At 45.6% G+C, this 20,257-nt stretch overlaps 1 protein-coding gene across 3 annotated transcripts in view; it reads right to left on the reverse strand.

Moving 5' to 3' along the window:
* The window catches only part of PRKCB (protein kinase C beta), a 241,020-nt gene that overhangs the window by 143,701 nt on the left and 77,062 nt on the right, over positions 1–20,257 (reverse strand). For 2 of the 3 annotated variants that reach the window (XM_034784757.1, XM_034784756.1), the window contains exon 3: positions 5,657–5,739. In XM_034784757.1, coding sequence (XP_034640648.1) covers positions 5,657–5,739 — 83 coding nt within the window. Of the gene's footprint in view, positions 1–5,656; positions 5,740–6,192; positions 6,212–20,257 lie in introns of those variants that run through there. The other variant, XM_034784758.1, reaches the window with a different exon arrangement.

Genomic DNA, 20,257 nt, shown 5'->3' on the forward strand with positions numbered 1-20,257 from the left:
AGTTAGATTAAAACCAGCAGGGTTAGGCCTCGTATCTTCCCATTTCCTTCAGCGTTTGCCCAGTGGGAGGAGACCAGAAGACTGAGGGATTTAACACTGAGGCTAGAGCTACACTGGATATGAAATCGCATAGCTTTTAGCAAGTAGGAGTAAAGGCCCTCATATTACCATGCAGCAAAGCTGGCTACAAGAAGGGGCCGCAGAAGCGTACACTAGACTGCTCACGGGAACAGCCAGGCAGGTATCTCTGCAATTTCATCTACCCAGTGCTTAATGCTAAAATTAAAAGGCATCTGAATAGGGGTGTGTGTGTGCGCACAGAAGCACTGTTAGAGCGATGGCTTGGATGACTGAATTCAATTAGCAGACAGACACTTTCACGCTGGGCACAAATGTCAAATATCATTTTATAAACACACTTCATACGCAGTTCCCCACGCTGGCTCTGGCTCTCCTTCCCCGATTGTTGTGTTAATAGATACGGATCTGAATGGTGCAAACACCAAGGAGGGAGAAGAGTTGAAAGGAAGGGGATGAAGTTAAATAAAAATAAGATGTTAGCTAAACTTCAGGAAACGCTTCCAGAGAATGTGCCTCATTCTTTTTAACCTTCCCTCATAGGTCAGGTTTTCTAAACCGCTTAGAATTTTTGTTGCTTTCCTCTGGACTCTCCCCAGTTTGTCCCCATCTTTCCTAAAGCGCAGCACCCAGAACTGGACACAATGCTCTACTGACGCCCCACCAGTTCTGAGTAGAGTGGGCCAATTAGCTCCTATGTGTGATCTAGGACCTTCCTGTCATTACCTCCCAGAATAATATTAGCTTTTTTGCAACTGCCTCACACTGTTGGCTCATATTCGATTTATGATCCACTTTACCCTCCCCCAGCAGTGCTACTGCCTGACCTGTTCTTCCCCATTTTGTAGTTGATTTTTCCTTCCTAAGTGAAGTACTTTGCCCTTGTCATTATTGAGTTTCATATTGTTTTGTCCACAAACTGATCCACATGCCTTATAATTCACAGAAACACTTCCCCCTCCCGCCTCCACATACAGGGGCAGCTCCAGACACCAGCGCACCAAGCACGTGCCTAGGGTGGCAAGCTGTGGGGGGGCGGCATGCCGGTCACTGTGGGGGTGGCAGTCAGGGATCCTTCGGCGGCATGCCTGTGGGAGGTCCGCCGGTCCTGTGGCTTCGGCGGCGGATACACCGAAGGTGTGGCACTGGCGGACCTCACGCAGGCATGCCGCTGAATCCACATTACCAGCCGGACCTCCCGCAGGCACGCCGCCGAAAGCCGCCTGACTGCCGTGCTTGGAGCGGCAAAATATAGAGCCACCCCTGTCCACATATACCCACCCCCTCTCTCTACCTCCACATATTAAATAGCGGGGTATTGCAATGAAATCACATATTAAGACTCTGGTATTTTCACAAAATCTACGGTATGCTAGGAAGATTGAACAGCTAAAAGATATGCCTGTAAATTGCTGACCTTGTGGTAGGAATCACTGGGTGAAATTCTATGGCCTGGGTTATGCAGAAGTTCACACTAGATGATCATAATGGCCTCTTCTGCCTTCCTACATAGACTAATTATCTACATTAACAGCATTTTGCAAACCATTAGCCTGTTTGGTGCTGGTTTGCTTATTGTATTTCCCTTCTCCCTCCACTTACTAATTCATAACATTCAGTAATTAGCAAATTGGCAGTAATTAGTGAGTTTCTCCCATATAGAAGAAAGCTTCCAACCAAGACAGCAACAGTCTGACCAATGAGGTTTTTCCCTAGGCATTGGCTATTAGACAGGTTGTGTTGTGGATTTCTAGATTCCAAGGCCAGAGGGGACCATTGTGATCTTGTCGGACTTCCTGACTAGCACAGGCCAGAGAAGCACTGCTATGTCAACATTTTTTAAAAGTTACATGTTTTAATGTATTTACACTTAATCCTCCACTGCGTGGAGGCCCCAAAACCTCAGTTCTGCCAGGCTCCTCCTTTAGCCCTTACAGCCATGGGGCCTGTATTATTCAGTGGGGGGCACGTAACTGGCAGGTACTGACACCAGCTAACCCAGGGCCAGATATAGGAAGAGCCTAACCCGACCATTTGTAGCCTTCAGCAGGACACCGGATCTGCTGAACATATGAAAGCTGCATTCGCCTCTCCAACGCCATCCTTCTTATTCACCAACCAAGTCATCAAAACCGAACATACTCCATCAAGAGCCTTCTTTGAAACTGAAGGACCGGGGTCAAGTACACTTCTGTGTTACACAATACCCTGAAGTGTGCTACTGACAGCGCGGAGGAGTTAGCACAACAAATAAACATTCTCAGTGCACTCAGTCGAACCCAGCCAGGGACTGTTGGTCAGTTTCACATGGCAATATTAAAAAGAACTTGATATCCGGGCACTGATTGGTGTGAGAGGGGAATTCACATCTACACAGCAAGGGGACCGTCCGCCCTGTTCCTGCCAAACCCAACGGTCAAAGCCCAAACACTCTCCAGCTCCTTCCAGCAGACTATGACACAACACGGCTGCTCGGCATTTTTCTTTCATTTGCTGTGTCAAAGAAAAAGCAGCTCTCACCAAGCTGGCAACAAACTCATCAAGCTTAAGTCTCTTCTGTCCATGCGGCCTGACAGACGTACCTGAAAAAAACCTTTCAGCTAGTTCCCCTGCTCCATTCTGGAGCATGAGAGAGGATCCCCGTTAGCAGGTTAGAAGGGAAATACAGGCTGAACTGAGACACTCGCTCAGGAGTCACCCGGAAGTTCACCTGAGAAGCCTCATTTCCAAACAACGGGTGACCCTGCCAAAAAAGCAGATGAAGGGCACGACCCTGCCCATATGCACGGGAATGCATAGCACAGGGCACGCTCCCAGACCGGTGCAGAGGAATTAGCAGAAAGGGAATGAGTCTGTAGCTAAAAATAAGGCTCACGTTATTTAGCATCTGTGTAAGCGATGGACTGGGAAGGTGTGAGGGGATCAGGAATGGGATGGGCCTTTCACCTCTAAGTCACTGGCCACGCTGGCAGTGACTAATTGTTTAGTGGCCTGTGTATCAAGAAATATTCTTAAATGTAGATGGGCGTGTGCATGCAGGACAGTCCCCAGCTACAGAACCTTGGCTCCGGAGCTCCAACTGTGGCAGCTCGTTCTTCTAGGTCTGGCGGTCCCTGGTTCAGGTGCCTGTGTCAGCCAAGCGGGCAGCTGTCTGTCACACCCCTACCACAGAACTCACACGTCCCCTACTGGCAATTTCAGGACTGAATGGGCCGTGAGAATCCTCCACTCAGCTATAGAGGGGCTCTCTCCACAACAGGGTTGTGTCCCGTCCTCCTACATCCTCGGTCCCTTGGCTGGCTGCAGAAGGCGCAGGCAACCCTTCCTCCTGGCTATGTGCAGGACTGAGAGGTAAACTTGCCTTTGTAGTCACATCTGGAGTAGCCACATATTGGGGAGCAAATCCATAGACAGTGTAGCAGGGTCCAATGTGAGAGCCACCCTCCCTCTGACGTCCAGCCAGCATCAGGCTCTTAACCCTTTCTCCAGCACTTCTCAGCCCTTCCCAGCCAAGGCTCCTCCCAGCCAGCTCCTGACTGGTGTAGACAGCCCCATTTAGGGTGACCAGACAGCAAGTGTAAAAAAATCGGGATGGGGGTGGGGGGTAATAGAAGCCTATATAGGAAAAAGCCCCCCGAAAATCGGGATGTCCCTATAAAATCGGGACATATGGTCACCCTAGCTCCATTCCACCTCCTTTCCTGACCCTGGGTCTCTCCTGTCTTCTCCCATGATTAAGAAGCAGGGGAACTTTATATACACAGTTTCCTGCAGGACACAGGACTAGGAGCCAGGATGTGACCTGCCACTACAGCTCCATTTGTAAAGGGGCCAAGGTGCTCTGGGATGTGTGCACATGCCTCTGTTAGATGCAGCGACAGAACCCTTCACGGGAAGGGCCAGAGCCCCATGACATGATGCAGAAAGGCACCCTTTAGAAATCTCTGCATGCAATCTAGTTATTCCCCGCTTCAGATTGTAGTGGCAACAGAATGTATATTTAGCCACCACATTTGGTTAAACTTTAGCCTCCTCCTCCCACTGTTTCTATTTTTAACTAGCATTCTCGTCATTGTAGTGTCTCCAATTCAATCTCCTTGCTTATAGCAGTTGCTGAAATTAATCAGTTTCCATGGTAAAAAAGTTAGACCTTCCAGCCAGGCCTGAAGTGCCTTGGCAAAATCATTGCAGGGAATTTTACATGACTGCTCCATGCCTGGCTGTGCCTCACACTTGAAATCATCAGGATTCACCAAGAAAAATGTAAATCATTCATTAAACCACCACTATGGTGTCTCAGAACAGCTGTCTTTAAAAGTGGCAGATTTTCACACTATAATTGTTTTATTATTTTTCAGTCAGTAATTATACTGGATATTGTTGCCTTCTCAACCTCATGTCATTCCTCCCTGGGAAAGTTACAGTGATTGGTGCAAGGCCGACCATGCAAAGCAAAAGGGAGGTGTGAAATTGATTTAAATGTTTTTTTTCTGGGGGCTGGAGAGGGTTTGACAAACATATGCATAATTGTAATTAAATCTGAGGGCTAATATTGTGACTGAGATTTTTGAAAAAATATGTATTTTTTTCTGGTAAACACCCATGGCATTAAGATAATCAGGGATGACTTTGTATATTAATGACCAAGAGAGTCTAAATTGTAACAGAGGTGAATTCCCATCAAATATTGGAGTAGTGGATAGGGCTAGCACTTTTAATAGAGACTGGATTGTGGCATGATAATCAAGATGATGAAGAGGGATCAGGATCAATAGATTCTTTAGGGCTCAGAGGAAACCCTGTAGATTAGCCACCCACTAAAGACAGATTTTTAAAAACTACAACTCATCCTCTGACAGTTCATCAGTGTGACAAAAGATGAAATGATCAGCTATTTCAGCTAGGGTAGATGTTTAAGAAGTATCATTAGGGACAACAGAACAGTCTGGGAGGTCTTCTAAGTGCTAAAATAGCTCTTCGAATCATGCTATAGAAGTGTTTGGCAAGGGTTAATTAACCCTTGGAACTACAGGTTAGCCAGTGCAGGAGGTATCTTAAATATGAACATTTTACAGATGGGGAAACTGAGGCAGTAACTTAGTCAAGGTACCAGAGGCAGATGGGATGACAGCTCAGGTTCCCAACCCTCTGCTCAAGCCTCAGCACTTCTTTTGTGACACTGAGGTGGTTTTCTCTCAACCAGCAACAAGTGACCACCGATCTGAAGGTCTTTATTATAAAACCTCAAAAATATACAAATAGTTCACATGACTGTAAGAGTGCTGAAATTCGAGGGTCACATGAAAGGGCAACATTTTCACTGGCTAAACAATCATCAGCCAAAAGAGTCAGCGGAATCTCTTCTCAAAAGCTTTGTTGTGCATACAAGAGACAAACAGAATATTTATTGCGGGGCAATTTGCATTCAAGATCTGCCCCCAGGATTAACATTTCAAGCAGAGGTTGAAATTTTTACTGCCAATCTGGCTCACCAGTGTCTCTCCCCCCCCCCCCCCCCGCCCCAATGACTTCACATTGCAAACCCATAAACAGGAGATCAGCTGCTGAATTTACTTACATCAGAAGCAGGACCTTTATCAGCACCCGGGCAGGAGAAAGTAACAAATTCATGGCACCGCTTGTGTACAACGAAGCAGCAAACTGCAAAGAAAATGCAGTGAAAATGTCAATCAAAGGGTAAATGAAAAGCTCGTAACTAGTTACATCAGGATATGAGGCTTTTCCACAGGTGCACTGAAACATGTTGGATCATTACATTTCATTTTCTATGTCTTTGTAAGACATGCCTAATTAGCCTCCTATCAGAGCAGTTTTTCAAAAATGTTGTTTTCTATCAGCAGTCAGAATTAACAGCATTATTCAGTTATTTCTCAGCAAAAAGACGCCCACAACTCCTAAGGCAGGTCACTTTTCGACGAGACCATGGTGGAATTTAAGAACAGCTTGTTGCAGGATATCAACAGAGATCGCATTTCAGTGCAACTTCACTGAAGTGAAAAGCTGAATGAACATCATAAACAACTAATGGAAAGCGTGGATCACATCTACATCCACTTAACTTAGCATCACTGATGTTGGATGCTCTGAAGTTACCTCATGTATAAATCATCCTGCCATGCTCGGACTCCTACCTCTCCCAAGGTGAATGTACACTACAGGAGAGAAAGAGCATCAGTAGAGAGACAAGAGCTGTACAGCCTAATGGAGATTTAGCTTTAAAGGGGTAGGCAGATAATAAGTTTGTGGGAGGAAAACTCTCTTCTCCAGTGCCAGAGGCTCAGTAATTTGCCATACTATGAAAGCAGTTGTCCCCTCTTCTCTATAGCTTTTATAGTTTACACAAGGAACCCATCCACAGATTCAGGGCCTGTGTGTGGAGGTCTTCCCTCTAGGAATATCACAGATAAATAAGTCACAGGATGCCAAGGCCAATGTTTTCAAACCCGGATGCCTAAAATTCCATCTCCATGGCCTGATTCAGCAAAGCACTTAAGAACATGCCTAACTTTAAACATGCCAGTCACGCCATTGAAGTCTATGGGACTACTCGTGCTTCGGGTTATGTATGTGCTTACGTGGTTTGCTGGATCAGGGCTGTATATAGGCAGCGAAATCAAAGTGGCCTGGCCAATTTGCTGAAAGTCACTTTGATTTGGATGCCTAAATACTAAGGTACCTGTAGACACCCGGGGGTGAAAGTGTTAGCCTCAGGGTTTCTGTACAGCTCCAAGCTACACACTGGCTTACTGAAAATAGCGGATATTTACTCCCATCTTACAAACCATTCACACCAGCATCTCTTGAAGAAAAACCAAGACTTAAGGGTACTCTGAGTCAGATACCTAAGGTGCAAAGACTGGCAAATTGTGAAGGTAAAGAAACCAAGATGTCACAAGGCATTAAGCCCAGAGTTCAATGTAGTATTGCAAACAAGATTAGGGGATGTAGGGGGGAGCGGAAAATAATAGGCTTGGAAGTATTTGGCTGTATTGTTAAAAGCCTACGTGTTTAAATGATTGCACTTTACAAGAGCACAGATGGTGTATAGAGGGGTGGGTGCACAGCATTTCACTGAGGCTTAGTGGTGCACCTTGTATGGCTGGGCCCTACATTTACAAAGAAGGGAGCTTTTAAATTCAACCACTCTTCTCTCTGATCAACAAATGCACGTCCCCAACAGAACCACGTGAATAACTACCAGCAGACAACGTGAAGTGAGACTCCTTCTGCTTCCAGATTGCAATTGTCTCACGTTCATAAAGGCACTGTGGAGAGTGATCATAAATATTTGAAATTTGAATGGTGTAGCTAAGTCCTAGTCGTCCAAGAAGTCACATGACCGTGTTTCTGTTCTGAGCAGAATGAGCATGCAAGCTGAAACACACCACCACGTGCGGCTGTGACGGCCATCATCCTGGCTGACAATCCAGGGACTGAACCAAGGATCTGGAGAGCTACATACAGCCAGGAGCTGTTAGAGATTGAGCTAGAGAGCCCAGGCTTTGTAGGTGGGGCTATAGCAGACTCATGGCCACTGCAGACTGAGCACAGAGGGATATGAATCTCGAACATGCACCAGTAGCTGTCAGCAGGGAAACAGGCTTCTTCCACTTGAGCTAAAAGCAAAGTCACTAAGCTTGGAGTCAGTGGCAAGCTCTTCTAGGGCCTGGTTACAGAAAGCAGAAGGAGACAGTCAAATACCTAAGGCAATATCTTACACGGGTACTTCCTATGCAGACTGGTGCATGCCCACAATTTAAACTATAGTGTCTGAATTTGTACCCTCAAAACTGGGATTATTTGATATTTCACAGAAGAACCAACCCACAACAGAGCACACGGCTGAAGGATTTGAATGAGTAGCTGCAGAAATTGTGTATTAAATCCTTCAGCACAACCAGTCACCAGCAGTTCCTGGGTTAAACAAGACAAGATGCTCAGTGAAATGCTGCTTGGCCAAATGCACCCAGTCTCCTGTGTCTTCTCTCCCTCCCATCCTCGCTCAGCTCTGCACTACCTACCAGGTATTCCATAGGCACGGTGATCTCTCTAGCTCTAACTCGGGGCATAAGTAGAACTGAATGGCAGCTGTTAATAACTTGGCACGGTCTCTGGCTAGCGAAGAACTTGTCTGGGTTAAAGGCAACTTTGACAACGACTCTTTTGGCCACATCACATTAAAACGCCATACCCCTCCGCAAGAGCCTCTTTCTCCTAAAGCACAACTCCTTCCCCCGAGCAGCTTTGAAATTAAATTCAAGAGCAAAAGAAAATACATGGTGCAAAAAGTTCAACAAGTTCAACCTGGAAGGTCTGAGACAGAGATGGGAATCACTGATGTGTGCACATATGAAAATGAAGGCTTGATTACATGGGTACAGGACATCTTTTGTAGGAACAAAGCACAGAGCAAGTGAAACCGGCAGCTAAACTTCACAGTCCTCTCATTGTAGCGAGATGTAGTGGGCCGTGTGCTCTTCCATTTCCCGTTTCATTATGAAAGAAGTGAAGGTAGACGGGTTTTTATGAGTGGCAAAATTACTGCCAGTAATTTCTTCCCCCCCATAGGAATTTGGATTGGCTCCTCCGCGCCCTACAAGTATCTGTCTTCTTGAACCAATGAGCCTCCTTCACAGTTTCTCCTCTGCTCTCTGTTACTCATCTGCGTACAAAGGCAGCACAATCTGGGAAGCAGGAAGGAAGAAATTAAGAATCTATTAGCAATGCTCTCTCTGAACCTGGGTACAAATTAAAATAGGCCTCCAAGACACATTCAAGTGCAGGCGCCCTCCGGATGTTACACGATGAAGGGTAAATTCCCTGGTGGCTTCTTTAATTTTTGCTTGGACTGTTACCAGTGAGGTTGTTACTGGACTGAGTGGCCCTTCGCTGTACCACTTTCCCCCTCCAAATATAAAGGAAAAAGTAAAAACTCTGCTGTTGAATGCAAGCTTCACTCTGAAAATCTAGAAGGCAGTCAGCAGTGCTCTCTGCCCAATACTGTGCTCAGGGTCATCAAATCTAATTCATGCCTTGCCTGGCTCAAGGGAATCCACACTATAAATTTGAGTCAAGTAGTTTGGACTGAGCCTATATTCAAGATGTACAGGAGTGGTATTAAAATGTCACTTCTTATAATAAGCTGATAGCATTAGACGGCTGACAACAAAAGCAGTGTTTGCCAACAATGGACAATAAAAGACAGAGCAGCTTAAAAAAACTGGATTAGAACTGAGACAATGAAAAGATAAAGCTGTAGGTTGGTGCTTTAAGTTATTAGTGGCCAGTTTGTTAAATGTCTTCAATTCTACTAAGGGGCTGGCTTCAGTTCACTTTCCTAACAAAAGCTTAAACTGTGTATTTCACTTCAGCTCTCCTCAACTGTTAATAACGTGAAGCTGGATATTCAGGTGGGGACTGGATTACACAGACTTGACAGTAGATCATGGAACTTTTCAGCATTTTGAAGCTGCCCCAACTCAATTCTGGCTGACAGCTGCAACTCCCTAATAGCTGAGTGCTCTATATGGAATGGCCGAGTGGTCTAAAGTCTAGTTCCTAGTAGTATAGTGCCCACCCACCCACCCACCTACCATCCCTATGTGAGAAGCCATTGAGACTGAATTCTCCTTCAGAAGGTCGGAGCTTCTGGTTGGGTTGAAGCAGCCTGGCAGTATGGTGTGGAGAAAATACCACAGGCAGCCACCACAGCAAAGAACTTGGGCTATGGGTCAAGGACTCCAGTCTCCATCAGGTAACTTCAACCTGCATTAGAACTTCTTGATCTTTTGATACTGAACTCGCCAGCCCAAATAGGAGGTTCTCTTTGCTGCATGCTCCCCATTGCTGTAGACGCCCTGCCGGCCTCAAACTGTCCTCCCCAACAACCAACTCCATTCAGCTTCAAACCATCAACTTAGCACACCTGGTCATTCTCATAGCACTCACCCACACAAGCCAGGAGAGCCCCAGCAAGAGAGACAATGGACTGGGGCGGACGCAGTTGCCCTTGCCTTGGCTGCCTCTTTCCCTGACTAGTCGTTAACCCTCCCAGTCTTAGAGTGGAGTCGTAAGGAAATAAATAACAGGAGATGATCTAATTCCCTTCCCTGATTCCAACACGGGTCACACAATCTGGCCACGAATTTGACTTTTAAATGTTTCCCACTGTTTTGTTTGGGGGTTTTTGGTTACTAAGCCAAGATGGAGGAGTCTAGGATGAAGTGATGAGATCCCTGGCCAGGAGGAAAAAGACACAGGACTTGGGAAAATGGATTCGCATTTGGAGAAGAGCAAAGGGCAGCAGCGGAAGCTGCATTTACAGAGAGGCTTTAAAAATAAGAGAAACTTAAAGGAAAGTAGAACCCACGGGTGCACCCACGAGGCAGAGAACTCAGCCAGACCAGGCCTCTCGCCTCTTTCTGTGCCAATACAACGCCTCCGGAGGAAGAGCTCTTGTTGGAATTCCATGCAATGGCTCATCCCAAAGTTAGGTCTGAGCTCCCCCTGCTGCGCCGCAGGAGGAAGTGAAAACACCACTCCTTTTCCAGAGCAGGAAAGACCGAAGTAAACTGAGGCAGCCATGCTGATCCCACTCTATTGAAAATAGCAGGGAAATGAAGTGAAAACTGTTCGCTGGACAGACCAAAACGAATCAGCAGCGGAAAACCAGAAAGTGACCCAAATTCTAAGAGGATAAATATGAACAAGTTAAATGGCAAAGCGATTTTCACTACGTAGTTGACAACATTGAACCGGCTTCCTCTACTGTCAGATGTACCTGACTTCTACAGAAGAGAATCACTCCCTGAATCCTGCCCACGGAGCAGAGAGATTCTCATCCAGACCTTCACTTGCCTTTTCCATTTCTGCAGCTTCCCCCTCAGCCCCTCCCCACCCAACCCTCACCCCGTGCATCCACTAAGACCGTCTTGCCAATCAGACACAGCACCTGCTCTTCGAATCCCTCCCTTGGGTCTCTTCACTGCCTCAAGATTAAGCATCTTGTCCTGGCCTCAAGAACCTGAGGAAGTGCCCCCCTCCCTGCTTACGTGACCCAATCCCTTACCAAGTGCCCCTCCAACGCCAACGGCCTGGATCAACCATCTGTCAGCATCTCTCTCCGTTGCTTTGCACCCCACTTGAAATCGGGATAGGTTTGCGTGAGTGTGACAAAGTGAAACTGTTCTTAATGTTTCCTCTGAATACTGTGTGGGTGCCTCAGTTTCCCCTATGCGTCCCTGCACCCCAGCGCTGTCCTGTGTGTATGGAACCCCCTTCCAGAGCAGACACACCAGACCTCGACCTTCACAGCTCACTTCTGATGCAACACAAGAAATGAGTCAGGCATTTATTTATATAGACACAGAGGCTGCTCCACCACGCTGTGCCCTCACCTCTGCTGAGTGATCCTCCCACTGCAGACCCTGCTCTTCCTCCCCAACTCCTTCCCACTCTAGCCCCTTCCTCGTGCCATGTCTGATTTTGGATTTTAAGCTTTTAAGACTACCATCATCCCGGTCTTGCTTTTATTGTGCAGCACCTACTACATTTCTTGGGACTGCGAACGCAACCACTAAAACGTGGCTGGGCAAAATGACTGTAACAAGCCAGAAAGATGATTTCAGCAAGAGAAACAGACTATCTGTCTGTGCCAATTTAGCCTCTGAGTAACGTTTAGTCTTGACGGAATGCCGGAGCAGATGGCATCTGGTCTTATGGCCTTTACCTTTGTGGATACAAAAGGTAGCCTCATTACTGGACATGGGGAATACCCCAATTTCCATCACTAATGCTGGTTTAAACACAGCTTTTCATCCAACTTATTACATGAACATTCATTTCCTCGCTAGCTCTGTTATAATGTTCATTTACAGTTTCAGACACATGGGTAAGAGGCTTAAAGATCTCCTGACAGATTAACGAGTTGGATGGGAGTTTGGGGAGTGCTTCTCATTTGTCCTAACTCTGCTACAACCCCAGCTGTCTTCAATGGGAGCAGAATGAGGCCAGCACTGAGCACCCCACCCACTTGGGTACATAGCACTTGCTGTTTCACTTGCAAACTGCTTGGTGTTGCAACTTCAGCTTTCCTGATCAACCTACTTACACATCCCAACCACACCCCCCTTTGACAGATTCCACCCGAATCCTTTCCTTGCGTCAACAGACTTCAAGCCCATGCATTTTGTTATAGTACAACAGGCTGACAAGTTCATTTGGTGAGCTGATCCTAGGAGCTTTTATGAAGTCACCTTTATGTATCTTTCTTCAAAAGGACAAATAAAAACAGATTTCAAAGCCACCTCAGTCTAAAGCCGTTCTTCCCAGGATAGGCCACCCCTCCCCATGCCAATAAAGTGCTGAACTGGAATATGTTTCCAGACAAAATAAATCTGAGGAACGCCATTACCAGTTTCGGAATAAGCAAGATGCAATGAAAGTTAGAAGCCAGGTTAAAAAAAAAACGGTTTTGTTACTTAGACCTCAGAATACTGGAACGGAGAAGGATTTTACAAACTTGTTGTAGGACAAGGCTAGGTGAGGAGGGAAGACAGGATGGGATCAGCTTAAAGGGGAAAAGGAAAAGGGAGGAGGGTAAAGGATGGAGATAGCATGGAGGGCAGGTGGAACAACGCTTAAGAGGAGAGACAGAGAGCAGCTGGAGCCAATAGTCCGTAAGCAGAAAGGGAAACCAAGACACACAAATCTGAGGCTCAACTTTGGCCTGTGTCCCTTTCTCTTGTGAAGGAAGGAAGGAAAGCACCACACCTTCATTTTAAATATCCCACTACATGAGCAGCACAGGTGTCGAAACATCCATTTCTAGTGACAAGAAAAACTAGGAAGTCTAGGTCTGCTCAGAAGTTCAAACCATCCCAAGTTTTGTAGGACAGCCTGTCCCCATGCTCTTTTGAGGTTTCATTTCAGAGTTTAATAATTAAGGAAGTCATTAAATATACATACACCGCTAACACCTCCTGGCCTTTCAGTGGCGTCCTGCAGGGCACATTAGCAATGCAACATTCTGCCACCGAGCAGAAAAATAATTACGGTGCCTTCAAAATATTACATGTCACAGCTCAATTAAGACAGCGATACCACCATCGCCACCCATTGCAAATGAGCAGAGAAATCATCTTTGTGGTAACTGTGTATTGAGCAGCAGTACAAAGCTATTAAATAGGAACACAGATTGTTGGGCCCATAACACAGATTGCTGTAATGGAAATCAATTGGGGGAGTGTGTGTGTGTGGGGGGGGGAAATGAACATGTAACCCTCACCTAGCACATCTAGGGCCTGATCCAAAGTCAGTCAACGGGAAGCTTGCCATTGATTTCATTGGGCTTTGGATAAAGCCCTTCGGCCCCAAACCTGCAAACATTCAAGCATGTGTCTAATTTTTAAATGGGACTAGTTACATGAACAGTCAGCTCTTGCCAGTGAGCAATGAATGGGATTACTCACGTGACGAAAGTGCTAATGTGTTTGCGGGATTGTGCCATAATTCTGACGAAGCTGCACCCCACCGAACACAGAAAAAAGAAGAAGATGATCAGATCTCTCTTCTGGTGACTAATCCAGTGCTTCACGCTGGAAAGGAATTACTCAGTTTCCACTCTGCTGAGCAAAATCCAAGGTCTGATTTTCTACACAAATGTTCCACATGCACAAAGCCCAATCAGGCAACTAAACATCTTTATATATACACTGGTACCTCTGGGAGGCACTCTTTTGCACCAGTGTATTAATTTCATTACACTTAGGAGTTGTAAGATTGTATCTTCAGCAGTTTAGAAATTACAGTACAAGCAACAGCTTCCCCAGGTCTCTAATTAGACAGTTAATTTGTAGATCTTATATGGATAATAAAGTCATCAAACCCCACAGATAAGTTGCACAGATCGTGAGCAGTTTGTACAATCAAAACAAACATTAACAGACATTCCTTTAATGCTTAATGCAGGAATGTTTGCTGGCCTGAAATTCCCATTCAGTGAATATATGTTATCTCTAATACAGTCATTCAGGGTAGAAAACACCATCTTACACACACACACACACACACACACCCCTCCCTCCTTCAGGTTTTAAGAAATCGTGTTTAGGAAACGTACCATTTTCCATACCAGTTTGAACACCAGTCCTTCAGAATGGGTATCCTCCATCTGGCTGTGGCTAATATGGATCCTTCACAGGAAGATAAAAGCCATCTCTCTGCACCTGTGCAATACTGTACAAGTGGGTGTGAAGGAAGGGAGGGAAGATGCTTTCCCAGCAGTGGGGAAATCAGATTGACCCTGGAGTCCAGCGTCATTTCATCTGAGATTTTTAAATGGGAAGCCTGTGTTGTAGAGGAGGCCAGGAGGGCTCTAGATCAGGTAGCCAAACTAAAGAATAGACAGAGTTTGAACTCTGTCAATCCCTTGAATTTAACCGGCTGCCCTCCAAGATCCATGCATACAAGGTACTAATTCTGCCACAGGAGTTGTATATCTCTTTAAACTGCCGCATCTTATCGTCATGACAGAATTTCAGGAGAATGTAACTAACTGGGGAGAAGGAGTCCCTGATTCTGGAAAGCTGGGAGCAGCACACAGTTTGCTCAGGACAGCAGCTCAGAGAGTACAGTACTATAAAACATTCCTGGTGATTGAAGGCATCTTCAGCAGGCTTGGGGCTCAGACACAGGCACGGCCACTCTCTCACCATGTACCACGTGCTGCAATGGACACCTACTCACAACAAGACAACAGCAGGCCAGGCCAGTTAGGCAGAGTGAGCACCACAAGTGAAGAGCCATTTCACAGCAGTGCTGTGTCAGCCATCCACATACAAGCAGCACTGGGAACCTAATTCATGATGAGTTAGATGAGCTGCTCCAGTAAAAGTCCGTCAGTAAGAGGACTATTACTATTCTTGATGTTTCACTCAAGAAACACACACACACACACACACACACACACACACACACAGAGTTTATTAACAGTGCAGCAAGAAAACCGTAGTCAATTTGACTGCTTCTCTAGAATGAAGGTTTTAGCACAGAAATAATGTGTCCCAAGGCCCTGCTCTCCAGCAATACACCCCCACAGCAGAACTCTGCAGTAGCAAGACACCAGGGTATTTGCAAGCATGTGTTACTCTGGTGGTAGGAAAGAAGGCAAGTGTGGAAAGTAATAAAATCACTTCAAAGCTTCTCAGCCTAAGATGCAACCTGTAACAATTCCCAGGAAAGTTGTAGAGCCGTTTCCCAAGCAAACCACAGTCTGTACTGCCAAGAAAAACAGGACACAATTTGTTCCAAGAGTATGAATTTTAGAAAGTAAAAGTCTAGCTGCGCTACCAGGGAGGAAAGGCCCTTGCTGGGAGGTCCTGCTCAGTCTGACTTCAAAGACAGTGTATCCACCAACTCCAACAGATGGATAGGTCTGCTGTAGACAGACAAGCAGTTCATTGAATTAAAGCTTATAAATCCTAAGCAATACTGTACTATGGGAGAAGTTGGATAGTAACAGGTGTTCACTATTGTGTAACAATATTGCTGCTAATTAATGCAACATGCACCTTGTATCTTCCAAGCATGGGAGGTCAGCTACAGTGTGAGGGGGAGGAAGAGGGGGGTGTCCAGGATTTGTCTGCAGTTCTGCCCTGCCCTGCCCTGGGGAGAGTGGTGGGAGAACTCAGATCCACAGGAGCTTTTTCATATTCTAAGCCAAATACCCAACATTAGCGACACAGCTAGTGCTAATGTGGACAAGACAGCTGTATGTCATTGATTTTCTTCCTCCAGATCCCAGCATGTTTTTTCCTGTGTTCTCAAAACAGACTCTGCTTCTGTGTAGCAACCACGTCTCATCTAGAGTAAGTGAATTAGAACAATTACCCTTAGCAGTCAACAGAGAAAAAAACAAAGGTCTTCAAATAGCAGGAAACATTTAAACTCCATAAAAGAAAAGACACTTTACTGGTAACCACGAGGGCAATTGGACAACAGACCAAGCTGCCAGGGAGTGCTGGAAATGCTGTCCCCAGGAGATTATTTTGAAGCAAAGAGTAGACAAGTAGCCATTAGCTTTTTTTTTTTTTTTTTTTTTTTTTTTAGGCCAATGGGCTAAAACCAGCTACACAATGCAGGGGGGTAGAGGTAAGGGGTTGAACTGACTCAACCACCTCTACCAGTTCTCAAGAGCTGGGACTGTGGCACCTGCATGATGCTCTAGAACAGGTTAACCTGCCAGTACAAGAATTCATTAGCTTATATGGGGCCCAGCATGCGCTTCTATGCTGGTAAGACACCATGCAAACAATCAGTAGTACACAATGTGGGTTTCTGCATGGTGTTCATAGCATGGCTAGCCCTGTCTCTCTGCCACTACTCTAGACCAGGGGGATGGAAGGAAGTTCCTCCACAGGGTCATCTGAAAGCAATGCAAGATTGTTCCTCGATGACCCAATGCACCATGACCTGCTGCAGCAGGACCATCAGAAGTCAGGCAACTTTAATGTGCTTTGCAATAAATAATTGACGTCAACTATTCGTGAGAGGTGCCACCAGGAAGGAAGAGATGACCATGCTGCTGCATGAAATGTACCTGCTCCGTTCAGTATGTCGGGACAATGCCTTTTATTCCTCTAGGTCCTTGTTGTTTGGTTCATAGCCAGCAAACACAGGAGTGTAGGAAAACCCATTCGTGTTGGATGGCTGTTGGCTTATTGTGACCCTAGCCAACTGCCAAGAGGCCGCAGTTAGATCCTGTTCCAAGCATGCTACTTCTGCCTGTCCATCGCAATACCATAGTCAGCACCCTCTCCACTCAAAGACAAGGCCCATATCAGACATATTGCCAGAGTTCTGCACGACAGCACCTCATTTTACCAGGTATCAAATCCTTTGAGTTTCACCAGATTTATTTATAGCAAATGGAACACCAGTTCCCCCCCACACACCTTATTTCTGGCTCAGTATATTTGTTTCTCAGTGTAAACCAACACAAAGGAATTTCCCCACCATATGCATGAGGCATCACCTCACATGCACCATCTCCATTCGGATGCTTTTTGGAAGCAGAGAGTTTGGGCAAGTTGCCCAAACACACCAGGATACTGAGCTTTTTTTATTTTGAAATACAATCTTTTATTTGCTCCAAGGCTCCCGCTTTGGGGAAAACCCTCTCACGCGTCATTCCCCCTCACCAGGACCAGGCGGTTTGGGAGCTTAACTATGGAACTGGGACCCCCAGGGCCACTGAAAACCAAAACACAGCCTTCCACCGCAGAGGTGCTGAAGGTTAAGGACTGTTTCCAGGTGAGTCTGATTTATATTTGTAAGAACAATTTTAAAAAAAAATAGCGACACCCCTGAGACTACCATGGATGCAAGCACTGGGTGAGCTGCTATAGGAGATTTAAGCTTCACTGGGAAATCTCTCCCCATTGCTCTACAACTAGTGTGCACCTGGCACAGGCATTTTGATCGCTAACAGCCTATTTAGAACAAGTCTGGTCCACACACTGATGGTTGCCGGAGCCCTACCCAGTAGTGCTCTCGACGTTGCTACCAGAGCTAGTGCAGTCATGGGAGATTCCTCCCACCCCTATGCCCCAAAAAGTAACGTGGCCAAGGACTCTTAATCTGCATGAGTACCAGTAGCAGGGAGGTCCCAGTGGATCTGCTCCTAGAGGATTGCGCAGGGGACTGGGGTGGGAAGAATGCCATCAGGCGCTATGCTTCAGTGCCTGGACAGGTGTTCTAAAGGCGAGACCATGCCCCCTAGTGATTAGAGCACAAGACTGGTAGCTGAGACTCCTGGGATTTGCTCCTGGCTCTGCAACAGGCTCACCTTGTGCCCCGGGAAAGCTATCTGGGCCTCAGTTTCTCCACTGGTAAAACGCTGTCCCTGCTATGCAAAGCACTCAGATCCTCACAAGTGTGCAGCCTTAAGGGAAGGCTGCCTCCACCTGTGCAGTCACAATGAGAGATGTGGTAGTACAGGGGGCGGGGAAGAGGGCTGGAGAAGTGGGGAAGCACTTAAAATACTCACGAACAAGCCACTATCCTGAAGGAGACTACTGGCCCACCCAGTCCTGTACGCTGCCCACAGCATTCTCCTACACCCAATGCATCAGAAATATTGGGGGCACAAACCTATGATGCACCTGGCCCGTGGTGCAATGCTGCACCGAGATGACGAATCATTCCCTGAGTGCTATCAGCTTGGAGTCTGCGGCTTGAAATTTGATTAGCCCCATCTCCCGTGCAAATACAGTTAGCTGTCAGGAAGACATCCACCCCTCCTTAAAAACCCAGGCACTGTGTCCAATGACTTCCTGCAAGAGCAAACCCTGCTTCGCCTTGGACTTCATCTCCAGATACTTCTCTTTAATTGTACGGCATGAACCCCCTGCTCGGATATCCAGGGAGAGGATAGAAAGGAGGCACAGAGCAGTTTTCACTGAGCCCTTCAAAAGATGGTAAATATCTCCATCAAGTCACCTCTAACTCTCCTCCTTGGAGGGCTATCTTGCCCTAACATTCGCACATTTGTTATATGGAAGTGCCACGCACACTATTTATGTCCCTCTTCACCTTTAAAAATTGTTAATAGTCCAATGATAGAACCAAAATGTGGACACTGCACTCCTCATGTGGATTAGGGAATCCTTTGAAACCATCTTCATAAAAATATATAATAGAGATAAAGCCAATGAGGTTCAATCAATGTTCCTCTAAAAAAACCTATATAATTTAAAGGAAAATTATACACCTTATAGACCATTTTAAAGCTCCAATTTAATAAAAGATGGTATTCCTGCCATAAAATTCAAAAGTCTAATTCAAGTTTTATTGGGTGTGGTTATTCCCCATTCAGTTCTATAGGCCTTTCCATTTAAAGACGTTTCCTACACTACAAGCAGCAAGATTCAAGGAAGGGGAAGACTGAATACAGGTTATCAGAATGGGGGAGAAAGAAAAAAGAAAAAAAAATACCTAGGCTGGATAAACAAGTAACTGTGTTTTTAAAAGCCGTCTAAAGGCCATCTTGTTTGGTTGGCTTAACATGAATTTTCACATCTCTGGAAAGAGCAGTTAGAAAACACATCAGTTGTACTGCACAACATTTTAGCATCACACAATTTTATCACTGCCCACCAGATGTGGCTTTGCCTATCACACACAAAACCAGTGGTACATGGGAATCTTCAAGCTGGGAGAAAGGGGCAGTTATTTAGGAAGGGAAGTCTAGGATTCCTTACAACCCTTAACAGTTCTTTTAATAATTCAAATCAAATTGAAGGAGGCAATCCTGAGAACTTGCTTACATCAACTCTTTGGTGCTAACCCCCAGCTTTGGCCAAAAGTGCTCTCAAGTCCTTACAGTAAGTTAGCGTCTTCCAGCTGAGCACTGGATTGGAATGTTGTTTCTTCAGCTTAATTTAAAAAGGTCCTACAAAAATATTTATGTGCTTCGCCTGCAGGTTTTTAGTGGCAATAATTAAACATTGTCCACAGAGCTCCACTGACATCAATTGATTCTGCAACAGCATCAAACGATGTTTTAGCCAGATAAGAGTCTGTTTATTTTTTATGCTGCTCCACTGAAAGCACAAGGGTTTTTTGTTTTGTTTTAAAAGAAGGAAAAATCCATTGCCACATTCAAAATACTCCCTTATCTCCTTGCCCCGCTCATAGGTCTCTTTCAAACATAATTTGGTGGGTGAATACGGGAGCTTTATTCTATTTATTTTAAAGTTACTTAAAAGCAAAACTGATGTACCTAAAGGTTTCCTTGTTATGGTGGGAATATGATTCCCAGTTCCCATCACCTCCTAGATCTAAGAGTCTAGACTCTTCTCCCACTAGCAGATCAACATTAATTTCAGAATCAGGGCTTTAGCCTGGTGGTGATTTTTGTACATCTCATACTAGACAGAAAATAAAAAATCTGAAGAAAGTGAAGATGGTGAGAAAGAACATTAAACAAAGAAGCAAATAGCAACATCAAACTATAATGTGAAGTCAGAATCTTCTAAGAAGAATTCATTAATTGTCCCCTTGTGTCCTTTAGTCTTATGAATTTTCTGTTTTCTTCTTCTCCACTGCCCAACCCATCAACTGGGGTCAGGTCATCATGCAAACATCCTCTGAGGGATCT

Source organism: Trachemys scripta, chromosome 10, assembly GCF_013100865.1.
Source record: "Trachemys scripta elegans isolate TJP31775 chromosome 10, CAS_Tse_1.0, whole genome shotgun sequence".
Taxonomy (NCBI): Eukaryota; Metazoa; Chordata; order Testudines; family Emydidae; genus Trachemys; species Trachemys scripta.